The sequence below is a fragment of the Schistocerca piceifrons genome, chromosome X (genome assembly GCF_021461385.2).
Source record: "Schistocerca piceifrons isolate TAMUIC-IGC-003096 chromosome X, iqSchPice1.1, whole genome shotgun sequence".
NCBI lineage: Eukaryota > Metazoa > Arthropoda > Insecta > Orthoptera > Acrididae > Schistocerca > Schistocerca piceifrons.
In genome coordinates this window covers 113,700,580-113,725,118 of record NC_060149.1, presented here as the reverse complement: position 1 = coordinate 113,725,118, position 24,539 = coordinate 113,700,580, and the positions used below count along the sequence as shown (strand labels likewise).

The window sequence follows — 24,539 nt, the reverse complement described above, 5'->3', positions numbered from 1 at the left end:
CAGTTCTATGTTTTTAAATAAATCAGTCCAAATACATAGAAATGGGTAACAGCATCAACAAGATATGCGATTAAAGACATTGTCCTATTCAAAAAAAATTCGCGACTAATGACATTCTTGTAAATAATCTACGAGTGAATCAAAAATTAGCTAATGTTATCTGTGATTATAAATATGTGCGTTTTATAAATAATGTTAATATCTCGAAACTAAGGAAAGCATCGATCCATGAAATCAAAATGAGACCATCGATATGCGTCTTGCTTGGTTATGAAATCTCTGACCGGGTGGAACAAGGTGAGAAGGTTAGAGAGGTGGTATTAAATATGTGTATAGTTTTAGTTTTGTTGAAGGATTTTAAAATTTCTTGCTTTCGGATGTGTAACTGGCAAGAATAAAAATTTAATGAAGGGTTTCATTTCCGTTTTCAGGGCCCTGATAACACCTTTGAAGGAGACAGCAGAAATAATGAGTTTAGGTGCCCTGTATAGATTGACTTCATTAAAGGTTTGTGAGTGTTATTTCACGTTACTGACAATATCTCAGAACTGCGAAGAAATATTCAATATGTTCCTAAATACCGAGTGAAATCGATTTAACGACACAGTCCCACCTTAGCAGAAAATCTTAAATGTTCACTATACAGCTCCTACCGCAGCAATTTCGTAGAGTGTATACATTTGAGATATATACAGAACATACTTACATGTGTTCAGCTGAATGGATAAGAGACGTTTTAGGTATTAACCGTTCAGCCAACCTATGGGATGCCACAGAACCTAAGTAGCCTCCTCTGAAGTAGCATAACAGATTACTTCAGTTTGAAGAACCCAGTAATATCCGACAGTAGTACTTGCGTGACTTTACTGTTTGTCAAATGGTACATTTTTAATCCTGTAGAAGACTTTACTGTTGTTAAACAGATATTTTCCGTATAAGAATTATATCACAAATGCACTAGGGAAAGATTATTGCTTTCAAGCTCATCACAGTTGTAATGTTATTTGTATGTTCCTGTTGCAGAATCTGCAAAAGTGTCATTATTGCATAGTAATAAATTGTGGCTGGTTGTCAGTTTAAAGAGGCATTATGAGGGTACATCGGCCCTTGTTGTGATGATCTATAATGGTACTGCCTCGTTTCATAACTCGAGCCTTTTTTTCTCTCTCTTGTAATCAGTCATTTTTGCGGATGGTGTCTGCTATTGAAGAGAAACTATGTACATAATAAGCTTCAGCCTTTTTAATGTTATTCAAGGTTTGGCTCTTGTCTGCTATTGAAGAGAAACTATGTACATAATAAGCTTCAGTTTTTTTAATGTTATTCGAGGTTTGGCTCTTTTGAATTGAGTTTATATTCAAATGTCCGATGTTACGTCCTGAACCTTTCACCGTGTGCAGGGTGCACACCTGCTTTTGGTGAACATGGTATGTTTATGCCATGTTTTGTTTGAAAGGATAGAAATGCTTGACATGAATTTTGTTAGCCATGATCAACACACATTAGCTGTCATTTTATTGACGATCACAACCTGCCTTTAGCACAGTCCACTATTAGAGCTGCATACTGATTTCTGAATTTTTTAAGAGCAATGATAAATTTTGTAGCCTTTGGCATTGCTCATTATAATGCCAAGGAAAATAGTACTTGCAGTGGTTGGTTAATGAAACAACAAAAAAACCTGGTTAAATCACATGTGTATAAATGGACTGTGTATTGCAGAAATTGTAACCAGACTGATTTGATCATGTTTTACATATGTCAGAGTAGAATTAGTGCTGGACTGACATTAAGTGATCAAATTAGATAAAGAAGTAAATGTGTAGCCATGTATTATTTACATTGGTAGCTGCAGCCAAATCAGCAGTTATTGCTGGTCAGTGTTTGAGGATAGCTTCAAGTTTTTTTTAAAGTGAAATGAATTTAATGCTAAATGTGAATATACTGTGTTATCTCTGAAGGCAAGTGAGAGGATCATTGTTATGCGGCTCTTGTTTTATTATGGAGAAATAAATGCAGAAGCGGAATAACATGTCAGTATCAGTGGAATTGTTGAACTTTTTGTCATTGTATATAAATAAAATGAGAGATGTCGAGTGTCCCCCCTCCCCCCTATGGTCCTATTTAGAATTTAGTCTCATTATTGTGAAAGACAGCTCCCGGGGTTGTTCAAACCATCACAGTAACGTTTCGACACTTGAGGTCTTACGCACATTATGAAAAGAATTACAGAGTGAATTTGTTCGGGGGGAGGGGGGAGTTAATGCTAAAATTAACAGCAGTGGTAATGAAAAAGGCGAGTGGTACATTGCAGAATCCATGTAAGGGTCCCTGAGATGATTACGAACATGTAAAGAACTTCAGGATTAACATTGAAATTAGCAACCACAATACTAGAAGTAAAAATAACTTCTGTGTAACATGTGTTGCTGTCTAGAGTTTATAAATATGTTCTGTATTCTGGTGCTAAAGTCTGTGACTGATTTCTTTACTTCTTCAGTATATAGACAACTGTAGTAGTATATGGAGTCGGAAAAAAAATACGTGTATGCTAGTTCACTGCACTTAATGAATGTCTGTATTGCGAAACTGGTCCGGCTCCCCTGTGACTGTGTGTCATGTGAATTGGGTGTGAACTGATTGACACCTAACCAAGCATTGTTAGTTCAAAACTAGTCACTAGTTTAATAAAAGGAGACTGTAAGAGAATTACAATAATGCTGGTCCTACCCCGATTTCATGTTGGAAATATTCATAAATGCTAAGTATGGAGCATTAGATAAAAGCTACAGCTGTGTGCTGTAAGAGGAAGAGTAGGTTTTTTTCATAGTACTGCTTCTCTTTTTTTATATCAATGTGAGTAGAGTAACACTAGTCATAATTTGTTGTTGGTATACTAAACAGTAGCTGCATGTGGTGGCTGCTACTGCTAGTTAATGTGTAATTTAACTCATTCCACTTTCCTTAAAGCTCTCATTCATTATGAAAGTATGGTACACAAGTGCTAAAGTAAAGGGGACACAGATATGACTAAAAGAGTGTTAAGAGGTACCATTTGCTGTAGCATAAGCAGTTTCTTATTTTGTGTATAAGGAAAAAAACATTTGTTATTGTGTTTGGACAGATACAGGGGCAGTGCTTTAAAACACACTCTGGCAGAGTTGTTATACATTTCTCATACAAATGTGAGCCTCTTACATTACTGTAAAATTATATGAAGTAAATGTTGGGTAAAATGTGCAATTTGTGGTTCTAGCAAACTAGATTGGGCAATGATATATTCATTGAAGTCTGATGATACGTGTTGCATAGATGTCTTCAATGTTTATATTCATATGTTTCAGTTGTATATTGTGCTGATGTGTTCCGTTTACAATATATTGTTCAGTTCTTATGGGTGGTGGCTTAAGTCAATGAATATGCGATTCAGCCCCTCTGATTTGACTCCTGATGTAACTACTGTGTTGTCACGTCTTCGTGCACAGTGTTAGTCATGACATGTTTGCAGATATTTTTTTGTGGTATTTGTTGGCATTCTCTTGTGTTGAATGTTTCTTTAAAAGTTGTTAGGTATCTTAGTGAGTCATTTTATGGTAGAGTGTGTGAGGAGGTCATTATAAGAGTGTTGCTGTGCTGGTTAGTTACTTTGTTTTGCCTATAGCAGGTGATGGATTTGTACGTATGTTTGATATTATTAGTGCTGTGTTTCTTATGTTCAGGAATTTAACAGTGTTTCTCTTCTTTTGCCAGTAATGGATACAACACAGAAATTTAAGAGCAGGTCATTGCAGGTCAAGAAGCATGTTAGATCAGGTTTGTTGGCTTTGGTCAGTGATGCAATGTGAACAGCTGCTGTCATGTCACCTTTTGGTGCACATATTCACAGTTATGTTGTCAGCTGGTGAAGCTAACACATTTGAAAGCAATAACAAAATAAAACTGGCTGTGGTGACACACTGATCTGTAGGTTAGCCTGAGGTATAGGATAGGTTGGAAGCTGTAACAGTTTGTGAGCCGGCAAAGCGACAGAATGTGATAGTACTAAAACTAGTTACGGTGACAGACTGGTCTGTACCTTAGCATGTGTGAAAAAATTGGCAATATCATGACCCTAGTCGCCAGGAGCCATGTATGAATTACTATGAGCAAACGATATACTTGACAACCAGAATAAATTAATAATTGATTAATTTTACTGACAAACCCCCCCCCCCCTCCCCTTTCGAGTTACATGATAGTTGCTGAACAGTGCAAGGAAAACTTGAATTTCATTTCTGATAGGCACCCTAATCATACTATTATAGTTGTTGGTGGTGTCTTCAATCTTCCCTTGATATGTTGGTGAAAATACATGTTTAAGGTCTGACGTAGACATAAAATGTCATCTAGAAGGGTTCTAAATGCGCTCAGAAAATTATTTTGAACATTGGTTCAGACTGCTCGAAGTGTAAATGTTTGTGAAAACATGGGTGAACTCTAAGCAACAAATAATCTTGACTCTATAGGGAGCATCATGATGAATACAGGGATTGGTGTACGCAAGGTGGTTGTAGCGTGACTGAATACCATAATGTTCAAACCCATCAAAAAAACACAAAATACATCTGTTTAAAAAAAAGCAGATAAAAATCTGCTTGATGTCTCCCCAAGAAACAGCCTCCACTCCTTCCAATCTGAATGTGTAAGGACAGACCAGATGTGGTTTAAATTCAAAGTAGTAGTATCGACAGCTGTTGAGCGACGAATACCTACCTAATCTTTGGCGCAGATAACAGGGGCATGACATCGAAGCAATGAGGCTTTGGAGGTCATTGGGGGGAGTAGGCACCACATCTGCCCACACAATCACCTAATGCCCGTAAATTCCAGAGAGGAGGTGACGAGCTCTGATGCCACGTTCAATTATATCTGAGTTATGTTTGATCAGGTTCAGATCTGGCAATTTGGGGGGCCAGGATATCAACTGAAACTGCCACTGTGCTCCTCGAACCACTCCATCACACCCATGACCTTGTGACATGGCGCATTATCTTGTTGAAAAATGCCACTGCCTTCGGAAAATGTGATAGTCGTGAAGGGGTGTATGTGGTCTGCAACCAATGTACAATACTCCTTGGCTGTCATGTTGTCTTGCACAAGTTCCTGGACCCAAGGATGCCAGTGTGAATGTTCCCCAAAGCATATTGGAACTGCCACCAGCCTGTCTTCATCCTGCAGTGCAGGTAACATGAGGCTGTTCCCCTGGAAGAAGACAGATTTGCACCCTCCCATCAGCATGATGAAGGATGTATTGGGTTTCATCAGACCACCCAATGCTCTGCTACTGTGCCAACATCCAGTACTGATAGTCACATGCCCGATTCAGTCATAGTTGCCGATGTCGTGGTGTTAACATTGGCACATACATGGGTCATTGGCTGAAGAGGCTTATCGTTGGGAGTGTTCGGTGCACTGAGCATTCACACACACTTGTACTCTGCCCAGAATTAAAGTCTGTTGTTAGTATCGCCACAGTTCACCACTTGTCTTGTATTACTAGTCTCCCCAGCCGATGATGTCATACATCTGTAATGAGTGGCCATGCAATCCCACAACACCTGGACATGGTTTCACCCTGGTTTTGCCACATGTTGAAGACATCACGGCGCTCCTCGAACACCCAACAAGTCGTGCTGATTTTGAAATGCTCATGCTGAGTCTCCGGGCCATCTCAGTGTGCCTCTGGTCACGTGCCTTCCCCATTCTACCCAAGGACAGCATGCTTACTGACACTGCATGCACCATGCATGTATCTGGCAAGCAGTCATTCCTTACCAGGTGACTCTGTTATCGCCTGGATGGATTTATATCGATAGTAGGTCATTGGTCATAATGTTCTGGGTGGTCAGTGTATACCAAATAAACGAATGAGAGATGGTACTAATCCCCAAAGGTGCACTAAACAGTTCAAAACACTGCTGTAAAAGCAACGAAAAAAGTATGCCAATTGTAAGAGATTGAAAAAACCCCAAGATTGATAACATTTTACAGAAACTCAAAGTGTAGTGAAAACTTAAGTGTGAGATGCTTCTTATACTTTCCACAATGAAACTCTGTCTCAAAATCTGGCAGAAAATCCAAAGAGATTTGGGTCGTTTGTAGAGTACACCAGCAGAAACACACAATCAGTACTTTCAATGCTTGATAACAATGGTGATGTTATTGATGATAGCGCTACTAAGCAGAGTTACTAAATACAGTTTTTTACCAAAAAAAGACTGAGTAAATGTTCCAGTATTTGAACCAACAACTGCCGACATGAGCAACTTAGAAATAGATATCCTTGATGTAGAAAAGCTGCTTAAATCACTTAAGAAAGAAAAGGCCTCCTGTCCTGATTGTATACCAGTCACATTCCTCTGAGTGTGCCAGTACAATAGCTTCATATTTAGCAATCATATACAACCGATCGCTCATTTAAAGATTTGTACCCAAAGACTGGAAAGTTGCACAAGTCAACACAAGTACTCAAGAAGGGAAATGGGAATAATCCACTAAATTACAGACCCATATGTCAATTTGCAGTAAGATTTTGGAACATAAACTGTGTATAACATTTGGTTATCTCGAAGAAAACGGTTTATTGACAAACAGCTAACAAGGATTCAGAAAATATAGTTCTTGTGAAACACAAGTAGCTCTTTATTCTCATAAAGTAATGAGTGTTGACAGGGGTGTCAAATTTATTCCAAATTTTTAGACTTCGAGAAGGCTTTTGACATCGTACCTCAAGTGATTTCTAGTCAAATTGCATGCATGTGGACTGTCACCTCAGTTGTCAACTGGTTTTATGATTTCCTATCAGAAAGGTCACACAGTTCATAGTAATTGACAGAAAGTAATCAAGTAATACAGAAGTAATATCTGCCGTTCCCAAACGAAGTGTCATAGGTGCTCTGCTGTTCATGACCTATATAAATGATTAAGAGATAATATGAGTAGCCCTCTTAAATTGTTTGCTGAAGATGCTGTCATTTACTGTCCTATAAAATCATCAGATCAAAACAAATTACAAAATGATTTTGACAAGATACCTGTATGATGCGGAAAGTGGCAATTGACTCTAAATAAAGAAAAGTGTGAAGTCACCCTCATGAGAACTAAAAGGAAGCCGTTAAATTTCAGCTAAATGATAAATCACACAAATCTAAAGGCTGTAAATTCAACTGAATACTTAGGTATTATGGTTATGAATAACTTAAATTGGAACAATCACATAGATAATGTTGTGGGTGAAGTAAACCAGAGACTACAATTTACTGGCAGAACATTGAGAAAATGCAACAGGTCTATTAGAGAGACTGTCTACACTATGCTTGTACATCCTCTTCTGGAGTATTGCTGTGCTGCATGGGATCTGCATCACATAGGATCGATGGAGGATGTTCAAAAAGTTCAGAAAGTAGGGGAGAGAGCGCCACAGATATCGTACATGTGTTGGGGTAGCAATCATTGAAACAAAGGCATTTTTCGGTGGGGCAGCTTGTTTTCATGAAATTTCAGTCACCCGTTTTTTCCTCATAGTGTGGAAATATTTTGTTGGCTGCCACCTACATAGTGAAGAAGAAATTGAAGCTTGCACAGAAAAGATTTAAGCATTCGTTTTTCCCACGCTCTGTTCGAGAATGGAATGGTAGAGAAATAACTTGAACAGGGTTCAATGAACCGTCTTCCAGACACTTAATTGTGAGATATTGTTTACTGCATTTGTCACATTTTGTGTGTTGCTGACTTGTATTGAAAATTCCTCTATCTGGTAATTGCTTCTTGCAATGGGTAAAGATATGGTGTCTATGATAAAGTTCCTAAAATTATTTGGGCTCTTTGCAGACAATTTTCTTTTGTTTTTTGTCGAAATTGGTAGTGATGGAAGATCTCATTAATTTTGAGGTTTCATATTCGTGTTTGATAATTGGTTGTCTGTAGTTGGTAGGTATGATTGATATTAGTTTACCATTATTGGTTGGGCTATGTTTTTGTATTAGATGTGTGAGTTTTGCTGTATTGTCCTGTGGGCTTCATTTTAGGTAGATAGGGTGAGTGAAGGTTTGGATAAGAGATGTGACAATTTGCATGCATTGTTCTTTTTTCCCTGCAGGCATCAGGTAGCTGCCATATAGGTCAAATGAAGCTTGTATCTGGTTTTGGAGTTGTGTGTGGGTTCCTGGTATTGAGGTTCCACTCCTTAATGCAGCAATTGTTGTTGCATCAATGGTAACTATAACATGAGCACACCACAGACTTTATTTGAACCATAGAGGTCAAGCAAAATTTATGATACCAATGTTTCCCAGTGTTTTTTGAATGTTGAGTTTCATGTGCTGGAGTTTTGGGTAATATCACTGTTGGTGGTGTTATTGTCATGTATTTAGTTTCTACCCACCCTTATCTCCTACTTCCCATGGTTGTCCCGTTAGTTTCATTTTATTGGTGGCATTTAATATTTTGCCTGTTGTTTAAGTTGGTTTGCTGGTGTAATGAGTGGCATCATTTTCGCCATATTGAATGTGCATCAAATAGGGCTGTCTGTCATCTTGATGATGCCATGGGTCAAAGTAGTTGGGTAGAATCACAACTTTTGGTAATCCCATGAAAGTCTTTTTCTTTACATAATTACATACTTCACACTCCAAGCTTGCTGTTGATAAGTCTACCCATAGTGATCGGATTTCAAATTTTGACATGTTTGAAGGCATTAATAAGAACATTCCTTTCCATAACACCTTATTCCAGTAAGTTCGCTGTAATTTGTCAGGTTACGTTATTGCTAATGTTCTCATGTTGTCAGTGATGTCATCCATTGGTCATTCCTTCAGGCTTGAATCTCTACAGTGTTAATGGTGTCATCAATGAGGTATCACATTGCTTACTAACCCCATTTTTTAATACTTTTGTATTGATTGATATTTCTAAATCACCAGTTATAATATAATTTATTTATTTATATTCTTGTGTTACTGAAGATCTGCAGTGTAAATTTTGACAATGTGTTTTTTCAGCCTTCAAATGTACAACGTGCTCCAAACATCAGCCCCCTGTTAACTTGCATACAACAGCGACAATATGCAGCATCCCATGAAGCAGATGTTGCAGTTATTGGGTCAGGGCCGGGTGGCTATGTGGCAGCCATAAAATCAGCTCAGCTGGGCATGAAGGTAAAATTTAGTGTAAAATATTAAGTTTACTCTTTTGTGGTCGTGACATTAAATTTTATGGTTTCTGAGGAAAGTAGCTTCCATAATTCAAAGTAGTGGTGCATGATAATTCATTCTTCTTCTTCTTACAAGTGGGATCAGTATGTCACAGATGTTTTTCCCTCTGAAACAATGTTCTCAAATGGCTCCCCATAAATTTTGTCAGTCTTAATGAACATAGACATTCTTAGTTCTCTTTATTTTTTAATATTTTAAAGAATATAACACCAGATCAAATTATGTGCTTATTTTTATGTATGTAATTGCTTTTCTAATTTATTTTGACTATTCCTAGTTCGTATCTTTTGATACAGGGTGAAATCAGTAATTATTTCGTAACTTAAATTGTGTTGTTGACATATAAACAAATATGAATTCTGTAATAGTTATAAACATTTGGAAGACGAAATGCTAGTAATCTTAAAGTATATATTTGGCTCTACTTGAAAACGTGTTAGCAAAGCCAGCCCTTAATTAATGCCAAAGTAATTTTGTCAAAAATATTGTTTGCCTAACGATAGTTGTTAATTTCATGATTTAAACAAATAATTCGGCCTAACTCTTGTAGAAACTGTTAAAAGGAACAAATTTTTTGATGTGTTCATTTAATTTAATGAGTTAGGTTTTAAATGTAATTCCTGTAGTTAAACTTCGAATAATGTGTAGTTTCAGACCCTATTATTGTGAGGATATATAAGGGCCCGATTTTTGGTCATGGGACAGTCAGTCCATGGCCGAGTTTCAGACAAGTAACCTGTGCTGGTTAGAACAATAATAATGCTTCAAATTAACTGTGGAATAAGTGTTAAACAATTAGGCCGTGTGTAAAAACACTGACAGTGTCTTCTCCATATGTACCTGATTATTCTTCAAGAACTGTGAAACTTGAGGTTAGGCTTTTACTGCTCATAGACATTCAACAGTAACCTATTGTAGCAGTATGTGGATGGTTCGCCTGCTAACTATTAATGAGGCTTATTGGAACTTAGAACAATAGTGCACTGGCCACATATACCTCTCTATATTATTAGGGGGTTGTGGAAAGTAAAATAAAAGTACTGTGAAACACAACTGTGCACCAGTTGGCTACATTATTTACAGTAGTCGGTGTTGGAATTCGCAACCCATTTTTCAGCCAGTGTAGCAACGCGGTACATCGACACCAAGGACAACAAATGAAGAAAAAAAAGGCAGATGGAACTACTACAGGTCTCTATCAATGTCGAACAAGTTGGTAACAGTACTGAAACCAAATTCTTAGGACTTTGGTTGCTGAGCAACATCAAATGGAATAATATATTGAATATCTCAATACAGAACTGAACAAAACATGTTACCTTCTTTGCTCACTAAAATCATGCTGTAGTGAGAAAACAGTAATGAATGAATATCATGCCTGCTTTCATTTTCGTCTTAGATATGGGCTATCCTTCTGGGGAAACTCTAAAATGGCTAACAGCACTTTTAAACAAAAAAAGGGCTTGGGTGCAAGCCTAGAGACTCTTGTAAACCTTTGTTTAAGAAATCAGGTATTCCTCCATTACCATGTGTATACATTATGGAAACCCTTTTATTCTTTAAAATAAATGTAATAGGTAAGCACTGCAGACTGCAAAATAACTGTGGTATACATGATCACTTTACCAGACAAAATAGAAACTTACATATGACCCAAATCACCACAGCTCTGTGCTAAAAAGGTACTTTTCACATGGGAGTTAAGCTTTATAACAAACTCCTTGAAAACATAAAAGCTATTACTGAGGTCAATACCTTTGGAAAATCTCTAAAGTCATATTTACAGCATCACTGCTTTTATTCATTGAAGAATATTTAAATTTATGAAGTGTGCGTTATATAAATACTTATGTCTGCAGCTCGTGGTGTTGTGGTAGCATTCTCGCCTCTTGCACACGGGGTCCTGGGTTCGATTCCTGGCAGGGTCAGGGATTTTCCCTGCCTCGAGATGACTGGGTGTTGTTGTCGTGGGTTCGATTCCTGGCAGGGTCAGGGATTTTCTCTGCCTCGAGATGACTGGGTGTTGTTGTCGTCTTCATCATCATCGTTCATCCTCATTACGGTCGGAGGAAGGCAATGGCAAACCACCTCCGCTAGGACCTTGCCTAGTACAGTGATGCGGGTTTCCTGCATCGACCCCTACGCTCCTTGGAGTATGGAGCATCATATATTTATAACTTGACTTGTTCAATGTCTTATGCATAAGCTGCTTTGTAGATAACAGGACCAATAAAAACTACAGCAACAACAGTTGTAAGATTGACAGTGTCCTCAAAGCCTTCATAAGACTATCATCGTCATTCTTGCAAGGCCACAATGAAATCTTCGCCCTTTACGCTTTCTTTAACGCCAGTGAGATTAGGGAACTGGATTATCTTTGTCAGACTGTGTTCCTTCTACACCACAATTTTCTTTTTAAATGCATCATCATCAAATCAAAAAGAAGTTACCTTGCAATGTCTTGTGGGCAGTGCGCAGTAAAGTCCACTTAAAATACGAAGTCTGCAATCCGTTCTGGATATTCTAATTTTCATTCTTGCACTTCTTTTTCCTTCATAAATTCAACAATGGCAAGATTTAAGTCAAATAATAATTTCAGGCTTGCCCCTTGACTTAACCAATGTACTTTGCAGTAATGTATGAAGTCTCTGTATTCTTCATTCATTTCCTTTGGAAACTATTGCAACTGAAAAATGAATAACTGGTGTGACTTCAGAAATTTTTCGTACCACCAGTTTATTCAAGTGCACCATGCTTTTTTTTTTTTTTTTTTTTTTTTTTTTCACAATGTGTTTCTTGGTCCACAGAACAGTAAATCCAGTCTGTCGTTCATTGTAATTTTTTGCTCTTTCATAGTCTTCTACAAGTTTAAATTATTTCTGCATGGTACTATAATGTCGTTTTGTAACAAATAAGCAGTACCCGTCACTTGTGCAAATTGAGAATTCTCATCTCTGTTGTTCGCATATATTTTAAAGGCTTGGGATAATAGATAAGTAGACTGCTGTTTTCTGTGCAAACAGCCACAGGACCTGTGAATGTCCTTCAGGTCAAGGACAAATAACAAAGGATAAACAACACTGACACCACGATTCTGCAGAACTCAAGAGTTTTGTGCCAATTGCAGAATGCTAAAGAAGAATCGAGCAAAGCCAAGTGACAGGTTACGTTTTGGCCCGCACATGCTGCACGCGTGACGTTTGGCATGCCGTAGCCCGCCCTGGTCTAGAGGCAAGTGGGACATGGAATGTCAGTTAAGCAAAATAGCTCTGACGTCGTTATGTACTTTCCTTCTCTACAACATTGTTAAATTTTTTCTTTTTTTGTAGTGAGGGTGGAAAAAAACGTATGTGTAATCCAGAATATTTTAAATGTTGACAGAAATAGTTATGAATATCTGAAACTGTTACAAGGTGTTCAAAAACGTATTAGCGAATGAGTGTCTCACCTTTTGAAAACAAATGTTCGAATGAATATCAGTGATAGTTTTTTTGGTCACATCTTACATGGAAATTACTTTTAAGGATGAAACAGTTGTGTCTGTGCTGGTGGTCTAAGAGTTCAAGGTTTTGGAACCAGTGCTTGCTGAAGCAGAGATTAAAAATCCTGAAATCGAACCTTTGCTGTGGCAGAGAAATTAGTAAAAGGAAGAAGACATTTGAGACATAAATGTTATAAAAGATACCTAAATGCAGAAGTGTCAAAAGAAAAAGAAAAATGTAGGATAGCCCAAATAAAATAGCACATTAGGAAAAAAGGAAAAAGTGGAAAACTTACTGGTAGGAGAGAGAGAGAGAGAGAGAGAGAGAGAGAGAGAGAGAGCGGGTAAGAAAGAATAAAAGTGTCGGTAAAAAACGAAAAGGAAGGCGTAATAGAAAGCGAATATGAAAAACCTAAGTATGTGGCAAAACCCATGAATTTAGCGGAAATATAAGAGAAAATTGTGGGTACTAACTAATTGTACTGTAGAGAACATCATCAATTGCAAAGCCGTGAAGTGCTTCTAGTGAGAAGGAAGATACAGACCATGTATATGGTGAAACAGGCTGAAATGAACACACAATATGCAGTTAGTTATTGTGAATTATTCATCAACTGTCCTTCATTACATTTACCCTAATTTGTCAGGCTTTATATTCATTTATGTTGTACTTCATTGTAAATCCCTTCTCTCTCTCTCTCTCTCTCTCTCTCTCTCTCTCTCTCTCTCTTTCTCTCTCTTTCTCTTTCTTTTTTGTCTTTCCTGGTGGCTTTTTTTGTATACTCCTTTGAAAGGTCTGTAAAATCTTGTCATGTCACCGTTCACCATCTGTAGACAAAGGAAACTTATGGTTTTGAAAGCTTCTGTTTCTCACTGTAGATCTTTCATATTACATACCTACAGCTATGTCTTTCATATACATGTTTGAGGTTTCACTTATTCCTTTGTTTCAGACCGTATGTGTAGAGAAGAATGACACATTAGGAGGAACATGCCTGAATGTTGGTTGTATTCCTTCCAAAGCTTTGTTAAACAATTCACACTACTATCATATGGCTCATTCAGGCGACTTAGCGAAGAGAGGAGTAGAAGGTAATTTTTTATTTCATTGTTTGCAAATGTAATGAAAAAGAACTACTTCAGTAACAGCAGCAAGTGTGTATATGTAAAAATCTGTCATTTGCTAAGACAAGTTTTGTCCATAACAACCATTGTGGATTCATTTGAATTACAAAAGTTTTAAAATATAATGTACACATTTAACATAAGTGAAAAAATTAGAATATTTTGTGCATGTTGCTATTGAAAAGTGTATGTTGAGAAGTATTTCATGAAACCAGTTACTGGACAGTCACATTCTATTGAATTAATCACTGACTGGTGGAAACTTTTCCTAAACATGGTGTGTCATGGTAGTTGATTCATGTGGAACTTCTTTTGAATACATTTATTGAGTCACTCATCTGTAGATAATTTCCATTGTATGGATGTAGTGAAAACATACATTATTTCCTTTATATTTATATACAGATTTCACAAACAATGAAAACTTAATTAAATCTCCCTATGATGCATACACTTAATTAAATCATATTATGAGGCATACACAAAAGTAACTCAAGATACAGGCTTAAGTAAAGCAAGATAAAAAAAAGACTAAATCACAGTTGGATGTCACCACCAGTTAACTCGTTCATCTTCATGATTCAAGAGGTGGTGATTTGTACCCTTTAGGCAGACATTGAGGCTGCAAAAACTGAATTAGAGGAGTTGAGTGAGGAAGGGATGTATTGAAAAATGTAATGGGAAGGAGCAAAAAGGGGTTAGTTCAGATAGCTCTGTTACCATTAGTAAAGTACAGACATGTTGGAAGGGAGGAGCCTTAGTCAGCTGTAGAAGAAAGTAAAAGTGCAGCAGACAGTCAGTAAGAATAGGAGAGAAAGGATGAAAACTTAATTTAGTAGAAAAAGGAAATCAGGTTGATCAGTGCAAAGAAGGAAAGGTAGGTAGAGCACTCATATGAGGGATGTAGGCCAACATTTGCAAGAAAAACTAGGATATGGGTACCAGATCATTGTTGTTGTTGTGGTCTTCAGTCCTGAGACTGGTTTGATGCAGCTCTCCATGCTACTCTATCCTGTGCAAGCTTCTTCATCTCCCAGTACCTACTGCAACCTACATCCTTCTGAATCTGCTTAGTGTATTGATCTCTTGGTCTCCCTCTACGATTTTTACCCTCCACACTGCCCTCCAATGCTAAATTTGTGATCCCTTGATGCCTCAAAACATGTCCTACCAACCGATCCCTTCTTCTAGTCAAGTTGTGCCACAAACTACTTCTCCCCAATCCTATTCAATACCTCCTCATTAGTTACGTGATCTACCCACCTTATCTTCAGCATTCTTCTGTAGCACCACATTTCGAAAGCTTCTATTCTCTTCTTGTCCAAACTGGTTATCGTCCATGTTTCACTTCCATACGATCATAGGTATTGTGAAAGATCCAGAATGAAATTTTCACTCTGCATCAGTGTGTACACTGATATGAAACTTGCAGAAAAAGGTGGAGATCACAAGTTCAAGTCTCGGTACAGCACACAGTTTTGATCTGCCAGAAAGTTTCATTGTAAAACAACTGACAGGATTCCTGCTGACTTAGGGTGGGACTCACTTTGGTTCCATGCTGGTTGCTGTTATTGGGAGATGAAGCATACAGAAGACATGGTCTCCACTGTAACAGGAGGGGGAAAGATTAGCTGACATGATTTGTCTTCCACTCCTTGTTAGTTCTAAGCCATGTCTTCTGTATCCCCATCTCTCGATAGCAGCAACTGGCTGAGAATATAAGGGGGTGACATCACCAGTGATAGAATTCCTGTGATTACAAGTGTGAGAGGTCAGCCTTTTTTGTGTAAATACCTCATTCAGACAGACTAGTCTGGAAAAAGTCCAGAAAACTGTAGTGTGCATCCAGAAGAAACTTTTTTAATTAATCTTACTGTGATGTATTAGCATTTGAGAGACTAAGAAACAAAGTTAATGTAGTATGCCTGCGAGAGTTCCATGTACATACAGGAGTCTGTATGTTAAACATCCAGGACTATAAATTAGCAGCTCATTTCTGTGCAAAATACTGAGAAATCAGATGTTGGCATGTGTTAAAAATAACATTAAGTTCAAATCCATTTATAGCTGTAGTTTCAACTTGAAGTCAACAGTTGGAAGCCTGTGCTTGTGAATTACTGTTACTGGAAAAGTCATTTGTAAATATCACAGTATATAGATCCCCCCCTGGGAAACTATCAAATATTCTTAGACAGATTTGAGTCATTGTTATGCCTTGTTGTGGACAAAAGAAAGCAAATGATCATGTGTGGAGGTATCCTGAAAGAGTCAGATAAAATAAATTATTTGGATATGTTTCTTAACACTTATAACCCATGTTTTGTTGTTAATTTTCATACCATAGTTACATAGGATAGAAGCACACTGAAAGACAACATACTTGTAGGTATAGTGTAAATATTTCTCTCTTAGTGAATGACCTTCCTATCCATGATGCACAACTAATCATACTAAATAACTTACCTGATTACAATAAAGTGGTATTGTGGAAAACAGTCACTAATAAACAGACAACAGGAAACTTCAATTTAGCACCACAGGAAGCTGACTACACATGTATAATGTGACAATGTCCATCCCAAATTTCATGTATTTATATATGGGTTTCTATCTGCAAGAGGACACTAATAAGACGCCAGAAAACCTTGCATTACAAAAGGAATCAAAATAGTACATACAAAGGAAAGGTAATTGTATGAATTGGTTAGGACAAGCAGACTGGAAAAAGCACTTATTTATTACAAGGAATACTTCTGCTGTCTTAAGAAAAGTGATTAAAAATTTCAGACATTAATAATTGAGATACTAAAATTAAAATCAATAACTTCCGTGAAGAACGTCAGTAAATTGTCATAGACTGTTCAAAGGATAAAGCAGTACAATACACGCTAGCAGCAAGGTCACACATCTGCAACACATTCAGTCACATGTGCAATACATAACTTATCATAGGGGCTACATCCAGATGGACTGAATGAAATATCTTATTGTCAGTCTCCTTTAGAAGCAAAGTAGTGAGACAGATATTAATAATTACCAACCTGTCTTAATACTTACCACCACATCGTACGTACTGGAAAAGCTTGTGCATGCAAGAAACACACACATACCTCTCAAAATAAAATACTTAGTCACACTCAATTTGGATTTCATAAGAATATCTCCACAGAACATGCAGTTATTCATTTCACAAATTAAATTACACAAAATTTAAATGATAAAGGGCTGACAGAACAGAAACACAAGTTGAGATCTCTTGTAAGTTACATAGTCTTGTGGTGGCACAAAATCCTCACATACACTAGAACTTTGCTGATCTGACCTGAGATGGTCTAACTGCCCACTGAGTCCGACTATCCCATTTCCTGTGTGTTTATCTACACAGGCTGCTGCTACAGTCAGGGCAGGACTTTTAGATGGCTCATCGTTTGTGATATGGATCAGTAAGACAGTTGACCGTTGCTAGGTGTAATAGTTTGATCACATTTAGTATGAAATAACTTGTTTCTAAGTCGATCAAAAGGTCTTATTGTGTACACATTCTTTTATAAATTAGTGGCAGTGTTCTTCATACATATTAAAGTATGTAAAACTAAATTATGGCACCAGTTAAATGTAAACTTGCGATGCTGTCTTCGTAAGTCGACATTGAGTGAATGGAGCATTACAGTTGATGCTGGCTGCACAACAAATGCAGAATTAACTGACAACCAACTCATTGGCGCTATAACTCAAACAACCAATGAGAATGAACGAAAGGGTGATGACACCAAAGACAATGAACCTACGACTTGAGTATCACATACAGATGCTAGAAATACATTTGATATAGCTCTTCAATACATCGAACAAAGTTCTAGGTTTGCCACAATAAACGTTTTGTGGATTAATAAGGCTTAGCATAAGGACATTGCAGTTTTTCACCCTGCTTAAAATGAGAGCTTTTTTTTCCATTTGATCTTTTCATGTTTTAAACAGTTACATGCAAATCAATTGCAGTACTGCAATAAGGTATGTGGAGATGTTAAACTTTCACTCACAGTAACAGTACATTACACTTTCGTGTTAGATTTTAGCATGTGAATTTTTTCTTTTAATTTTGTTACTGTTTTAACATGAAACAATACTTTGGATAGTATTTCCAGTTGAACATTAAAGTTGTGCTGTGCTGTACTGCACTCTGATGTTATGGGACAACAAAAATATTCCTCTGATAATCTGACCTTTTTTGCATTCCGACCATGCTCCAGGTCCCATAGTGAATGGATTAGTAAGGTTTTACTGTATTTATCTTGTGTGAGAGAGTAGTTTCATTACTATGGATGGCTGTAATATCACTACAGTGACCCAAAAATAGTTTCCATCTGCATGCATGAAGTGAGGCAGTACAGAGATTAAGGCATTGGACTTGTATTTCAGTAGAGAGGGGCTCAAATTCCCATTTGATCATCCGGATTTTTTGATTTTCTGTTAATGAGATTAAGTTGAATGCTGGAATGGTTCCTTTAGGACATGACTGTTTTCCGTTCTGGTCCTGTCTTAGCTTGACCCCTAATAACTCCATTGTCAACAAGATGTTAAACCCTAATCTTCCCTTTTTACCTTCTGCACAATATAATAAATTATGGTACAACTTAAAAAATAACGCGCAATTGCACCAGTGACTACTACAGTGAGCATCTGTCTGACAAAAGACATGTTCTTTTGTGATGTGTGGTACACTGACAGAAGCTTCCACATGGTTAGCAAAAAGAGAAAAAAAATGCATGGATAGTCATTGTTTGTAGGTACTTAACAGTGATGTGATGATTCAACACTACATTGGCCTCATATGTGACAGGAGAAATATTAAAATACCTTGCTTGTTTTCATGATTAGGCTTTTCATTTCTTCCCATGATCACTTAAGGTAAATGACTTGATACTGTTTTGTAATCCCATCATCATCATCAATGTATAGGTATACTTTTATTCTCCAAGAATCTGTCTCTAAGGGAGAAAGGAACGTATATGACAGTGGAAAAATGCAGACATTGAAGCAAAGGCCCTAAATGAAGTTTGGTTCACATACTGTGTGTATTCGTAATTGCGTGTGGTTGGTGATAGTTTTCCACCCTACTGCCACCTACTGTCACAATTTGTCGAGAATGCAGCTTAGACTGTACCAAATGCCACCCGATAATGCATTACAGGTGGTAAGTTAGTGATAGATCTTGTGACCATATGTGTCAGTAAATATATTAGAGAGGTGTTGGTTGATGCCCAAAGTTGTCACATGCAGTATGATAGTTTCTGCACTCTGTATCCATGCCACATACTTAAATGAAAGTCAGAGGCCAATGCAGGATCTGTTCTCATTACTTAGAGTTTTTCCCTTCCTGTCTATCACTACACCATAAGAGGCAAGCTACATGGTTATAAAATGTAAGAGGAAGCAAAGTGAATGGCCCCCACATGCATAGCATAGAATCCAGCAAATAGTTTAGGATGGTTCCAGCTGACACTGGTTTTGTGCTCTATTCACCATGTGATAAGTGGCTGCTATATGGTGCAACAATAGAAATGTGCCCAGAATGAGATTTTCACTCTGCAGCGGAGTTTGCGCTGATATGAAACTTCCTGGCAGATTAAAACTGTGTGCCCGACCAAGACTCGAACTCGGGACCTTTGCCTTTCGCGGGCAAGTGCTCTACCAACTGAGCTACCGAAGGTCCCGAGTTCGAGTCTCGGTCGGGCACACAGTTTTAATCTGCCAGGAAGTTTCAATAGAAATGTGAATGTGCATCCTTCTTTGATCCACTGAGATCAGCACTGATACTGCTGGCATCTCATTCCCTGAAAAAGCCCTCCAGGAGGCTCACATTATGACCACACTGAAGTTGACTGTCTGGAAAGGTTACCGAGATGTTACAGTGTTTCCTAACCCAGTATGATTCTCTAAACAGCAGATCACTGTTTCAGCAAGTCATATTCTCTGAAGTCCCAAAGGCATGCATATTAAAATACAGAGATATATAAACAGGCAGAATACGGTTCTGCGGTCAGCAACACCTATATAAGACAAAAAGTGTCTGGCACAGTTGGTTAGATCGGTTACTGCTGCTACAATGACAGTTTATCAAGATTTAAGTGAGTTTGAAGGTGGCATTCTAGTTGGCGCATAAGCAATGGGACTCAGCACCTCCGAGGTAGTAATGCAGTGGAGATTTTCCCGTATGACCATTTCACGAGTGTATCATGGCTATCAGGAATCCAGTAAAACATCAAATCTCTGACGTCACTGCAGCCAAAAAATATCCTGCAAGAACGAGACCAATGACAACTGAGGAGGATCATTCAACATGACAGAAGTGCAACGCTTCTGCAAGCTTGCCGCAGATTTCAATGCTGGGCCATCAGCAAGTGTCAGCGTGTGAACCATTCAACATCATTGATATGGGCATTTGTAGCAGAAGGCTGACTTGTGTACCCTCAATAACTGTACGATACAAAGCTTTACACCTCACCTAGGCCCGTCAACACTGGACTGGAAACATGCTGCCGGAGCAGACTAGTCTCGTTTCAAATTGTGTGGAGCAGATGGACGTGTACAGGTATATACGCAATCTCATGTCAGCAGGGGACTGTTCTAGTTGGTGGAGACTCTGTAATGGTGTGAGGCATGTGCAGTTGGAGTGATATGGGTCCCCTGGTATGTGTAGATACAACTCTGACAGATGACACGTAAGCACCCTGTCTGAGCCGGCCGCTGTGGCTGAGTGATTCTAGGCTTTTCAGTCCGGAACTGCGCTGCTGCTGTGGTCGCACATTCGAATCCTGCCTCGGGCATGGATGTGTGTGATGTCCTTAGGTTAGTTAGGTTTAAGTAGTTCTAAGTCTAGGGGACTGATGACCTCAGATGTTAAGTCCCATAGTGCTTAGAGCCATTTGAACCATCCTGTCTGATCACCTGCATCCATTCATGTCCATTGTGCATTCCGACAGATTTGGACAATTCCAGCAGGACAGTGCAACACTCCACACACTTCTGAGTTTAAAAACTTCCGCTGGCCGCCAAACTCCCCAGACGTGAACGTTATTGAGCACATCTGGGATGCCTTGCACTCTTACCGATTTATGGACAGCTCTGCAAGATTCATGGTGTCAGTTCCCTCCAGCACTATTTCAGACATTAATCAAGTCCATGCCACATCGTGTTGTGACACTTCTGCATGCTCGTGGGGGTCCTACACAATATTAGGCAGGTGTACCAGTTTCTTCGGTTCTTTAGTGTAAATTTATAGTATCAGCATTTTTGTACTTCATACACGGTTCCTCGTCTGTGCTGGAACACTGAATCATTTAGTTTTACTGTTTTTTTGTCAGTTTTCCTATGTAAAAGTTGTTTTCTACCTCCTGTCTTTTAGAGGTGTTTATTTGTTTTAATATTCTCCTCATTTATCATAATTTTATGAAACCAATATTGTTAAATTTTTTAATGAAGAGTATCTGCAAAAAATATATCGTGAGAGCACAAGTAATAACTTTTTATCACTACAATATTCTTCTATATAGTCAAGTGTAGGGGATTATTGTACAAGTTACTGCAGATTATCAGTTAGGCTACATTATATTTCATGCTTTTGTTATGTTTTACGTCTTTTACTTCCAGTATCTAACTTGAAACTGAATTTACCAAAAATGATGGAAGCTAAGAGTACTGCTGTGAAAGCTCTAACAGGAGGTATTGCTCACTTATTCAAGCAAAACAAGGTATGTAGGTCATATTTATAGCATAAAATAATTCAAAATTTGCAGAAATGTTTTCTCTTAAAATTTTAATGTTACCCAGTGTCTTAACTGACTTGTGAAAGCTTGGCTTTCCAGGTTCAGTTACTGAGTGGGCATGGGAAAATAACTGGACAAAATGAAGTTACTGTGATAAAAGCGGACAACTCTACAGAAATTGTGAAAGCCAAAAATATAATTATTGCAACAGGATCAGAAGTGACTCCATTCCCAGGAATAAATGTAAGTATTTTTGAGAACAATGTAAGTAATGGTAATTGATACATACTGTAAAGCATGCACCTGTCATTTAGGCAACAATATCATAAAGTTTTATAGGTTGTTGTTGATGATGATGATGTTGTTGTTGATGATGATGATGATGATGATGATGATGATGATGATGATTATATGCTGCCGCTGCTGCTGCTCTACTAAAGGCGGTGCACCACTGCATCACTACGAACTAAAAGCTGTTCAGCTGTAATTGTAAACCTGACATTTCATAGAGGAAAAATACCAGGGTCCTGGTGTTTCATCTGGGATGTACCATTATCTGAACAACTCTTAACTGTAAGATGGGCAACAAACTGTTCCATGTGTGTCAATATTATTAGCTATAGGGAAGGAATATGTCTCCTTCAGGCTGTGTGGTGACATTGGTTGAGAGGTTCCAGACAAAACTTAAGATCTGAAGTAAAAACTTGCACGTAGAAAATATTCATTTTCGGAATATCTATGTGAAGAAACAAAACTTCGTAAATTCCAATATATTATAAAAGACATATTGCAGTGTGTGTGCCCTACAGCATAGAAAGAGAAATCAGATACACATGCTGTAATAACAGCATTATAAATTTACCAAGAAGCTGAGTGTTCTGTTGTACCTTCAAACACCACCATGCTTTTCAGTGAAAATAATGACTAAATAGCATCAAAGATCAATTATATGTGGAACCTTCAATTAAATTTAAAGGAAGCTTACATTTTGCCAAAATGTTATTTCTACTTTACTACATTCCCAACAGTATTTATTTAAATATTTGTTATGGAATAAGAGAAGTTGTCCAGAAGAACTGATATCAGATTAGATTTAAAATTTGCTTTGCTACCTGTCAGACATTGTGGTATTTGGCAATGAATCACAGAGTGATTAGTAACAGAGGTAATTTTCTAGTTTTGTAGCTGAGAACGTCACTATTTTTGTGATTTGTTTGAAAATACATCTCTCTGAAATCCAAATCTCCTGCTAGGTAACATGTAATCCTGTGTTGTCACACTATGCACTGTAATGTGTTTAGTTCCTCCTTGGTGTGCTGACAGCAAGATGGAATAGTCAATGCTGCTAAAGTCTGTCTCACTCAGGAGGTGACCCCTAAATTTATTCAGCCTGTAAGGGTGATTCGTGTAATATATTACATCGAGCCTCCTGGAAGTGTTCACAGAATGAATTCAGTGTGCTCCATGTGTTATCTGGAAATATGAATCCGTCTCTGAAGTGTTATGGTAGAACTCAACATTAGGTTAGAGGATTCTGTCCCATTATTGCATAGTCCTGAAATTACCCTCAATAGCAATGGCAGGCATCTGCTACCAATACACAAGAGCAGCCACCAGCCACAAAATGGCTAGCTCCCCCCTCCCCCCAGTGAAGCCATGAGACTGCATGCCCCAGGTATGTATTGTTATCTGGCCACTTCCACGCCCAACAGAAATAATCAGCCATTGAAAAAATCCTCTATTAATTAGTGAAAATGACACAAATCATTGATAAAGTTCCAGTCCAGGTGTTCATTTGCCCACCTTCCTCATGCAGCATGGTGCTGGGGATTCATAATTACCAGTCGTTAGCTGGGTGGTTGGCCACAGATGACCTCTGCAAGGCAGATCGATGCATGTAGTTTGTCACATTAGCAATAGAATGTTTGAATGGCGTCTCTGTGATGTACACCAGTTTGGCAGGCAACTTCCCGTGTTAACTCCTTTTGCCATAAAGTGATAATAGTCATAAGTATAAAAAGTCAATTTCAGACATGTTGACAGACTGAACATTTTACGTGAGCTTCAGTGTTTCATTAGTGATTGTAGATTGCTGAAGTGCGTTGAGACTGTGTATTTAATTTTGCCTCCAGTACACGGGTGGCTGCATGTAATAAATTTCTGTGGTAAATAGAGTATTGAAAAATTGGTTTCTGATAATTTTTTTTAATCTGCAAGTCATAAGGATGCTACAACCAATATTTGTGAAAGTGCAGTACCTAGCACCTTGAAGAATCCACAAGCTTCTTTATTTCTGTATCATTTTCTTGTTTGTGTTAGACTGACTTTCAACCCATGTGAAATGAAAAGTTTGCTGGCAGAATGAGGCTGTTTGGACCAGCTGAGAAGGCTGATGACATATGTGTCAGATTAAATTATAAAAAGTCAGTGCCTTAGTCACTTGCTACTTCATTAAAATTTATAACAGGTTTTGGCTTTGCAGCCATCATCAGCTCTAAAAATGAGAAAACAGAAACAAAAACACATCAGTATAACAGTAGATTTGTAAAACAAGAAAAAGGATATTAAATGTGTGATAAAATGAAAAAGTTACCTAAAATTACAGAAGCAAGAAGCCAGCATGTAGTCAGTACATAAAAAACAAGAGCAGGGAGTGCATATTTATAGACTAAATAAAGTTTACAATGATCAGCACTAGTAAAATGGTTGCAGACAGTTGAAAGTACTGTATATGTGTATAAAAACATACAGAAGAAAAAAAATTGTTTATATTAGAATACATCGAACTGAATATGTTCTGTATATTTCTAAACTGAGAGATAATGCGTATATTTAAAAGGAGATAAGAGAGAAGTTTTTTAAGTAAGAGCCTTTTCTTTAAAAATGACTTTTTATTTTCAGTTATATTTCCACATA

At 37.8% G+C, this 24,539-nt stretch overlaps 1 protein-coding gene across 3 annotated transcripts in view; it reads left to right on the top strand.

Moving 5' to 3' along the window:
* Positions 1–233: 233 nt before the first annotated feature.
* Positions 234–24,539, top strand: part of LOC124722930 (dihydrolipoyl dehydrogenase, mitochondrial-like) — a 51,022-nt gene continuing 26,716 nt past the window's right edge. Inside the window, exons 1-6 of one of the 3 annotated variants that reach the window (XM_047248089.1) lie at positions 234–297; positions 432–507; positions 9,039–9,194; positions 13,686–13,824; positions 21,508–21,608; positions 21,723–21,866. In XM_047248089.1, the coding sequence (XP_047104045.1) occupies positions 469–507; positions 9,039–9,194; positions 13,686–13,824; positions 21,508–21,608; positions 21,723–21,866 (579 nt within the window). In that variant the 5' untranslated portion in view covers positions 234–297; positions 432–468. Of the gene's footprint in view, positions 315–431; positions 508–9,038; positions 9,195–13,685; positions 13,825–21,507; positions 21,609–21,722; positions 21,867–24,539 lie in introns of all 3 variants that reach the window. The other 2 variants (XM_047248091.1, XM_047248090.1) reach the window with 2 other exon arrangements.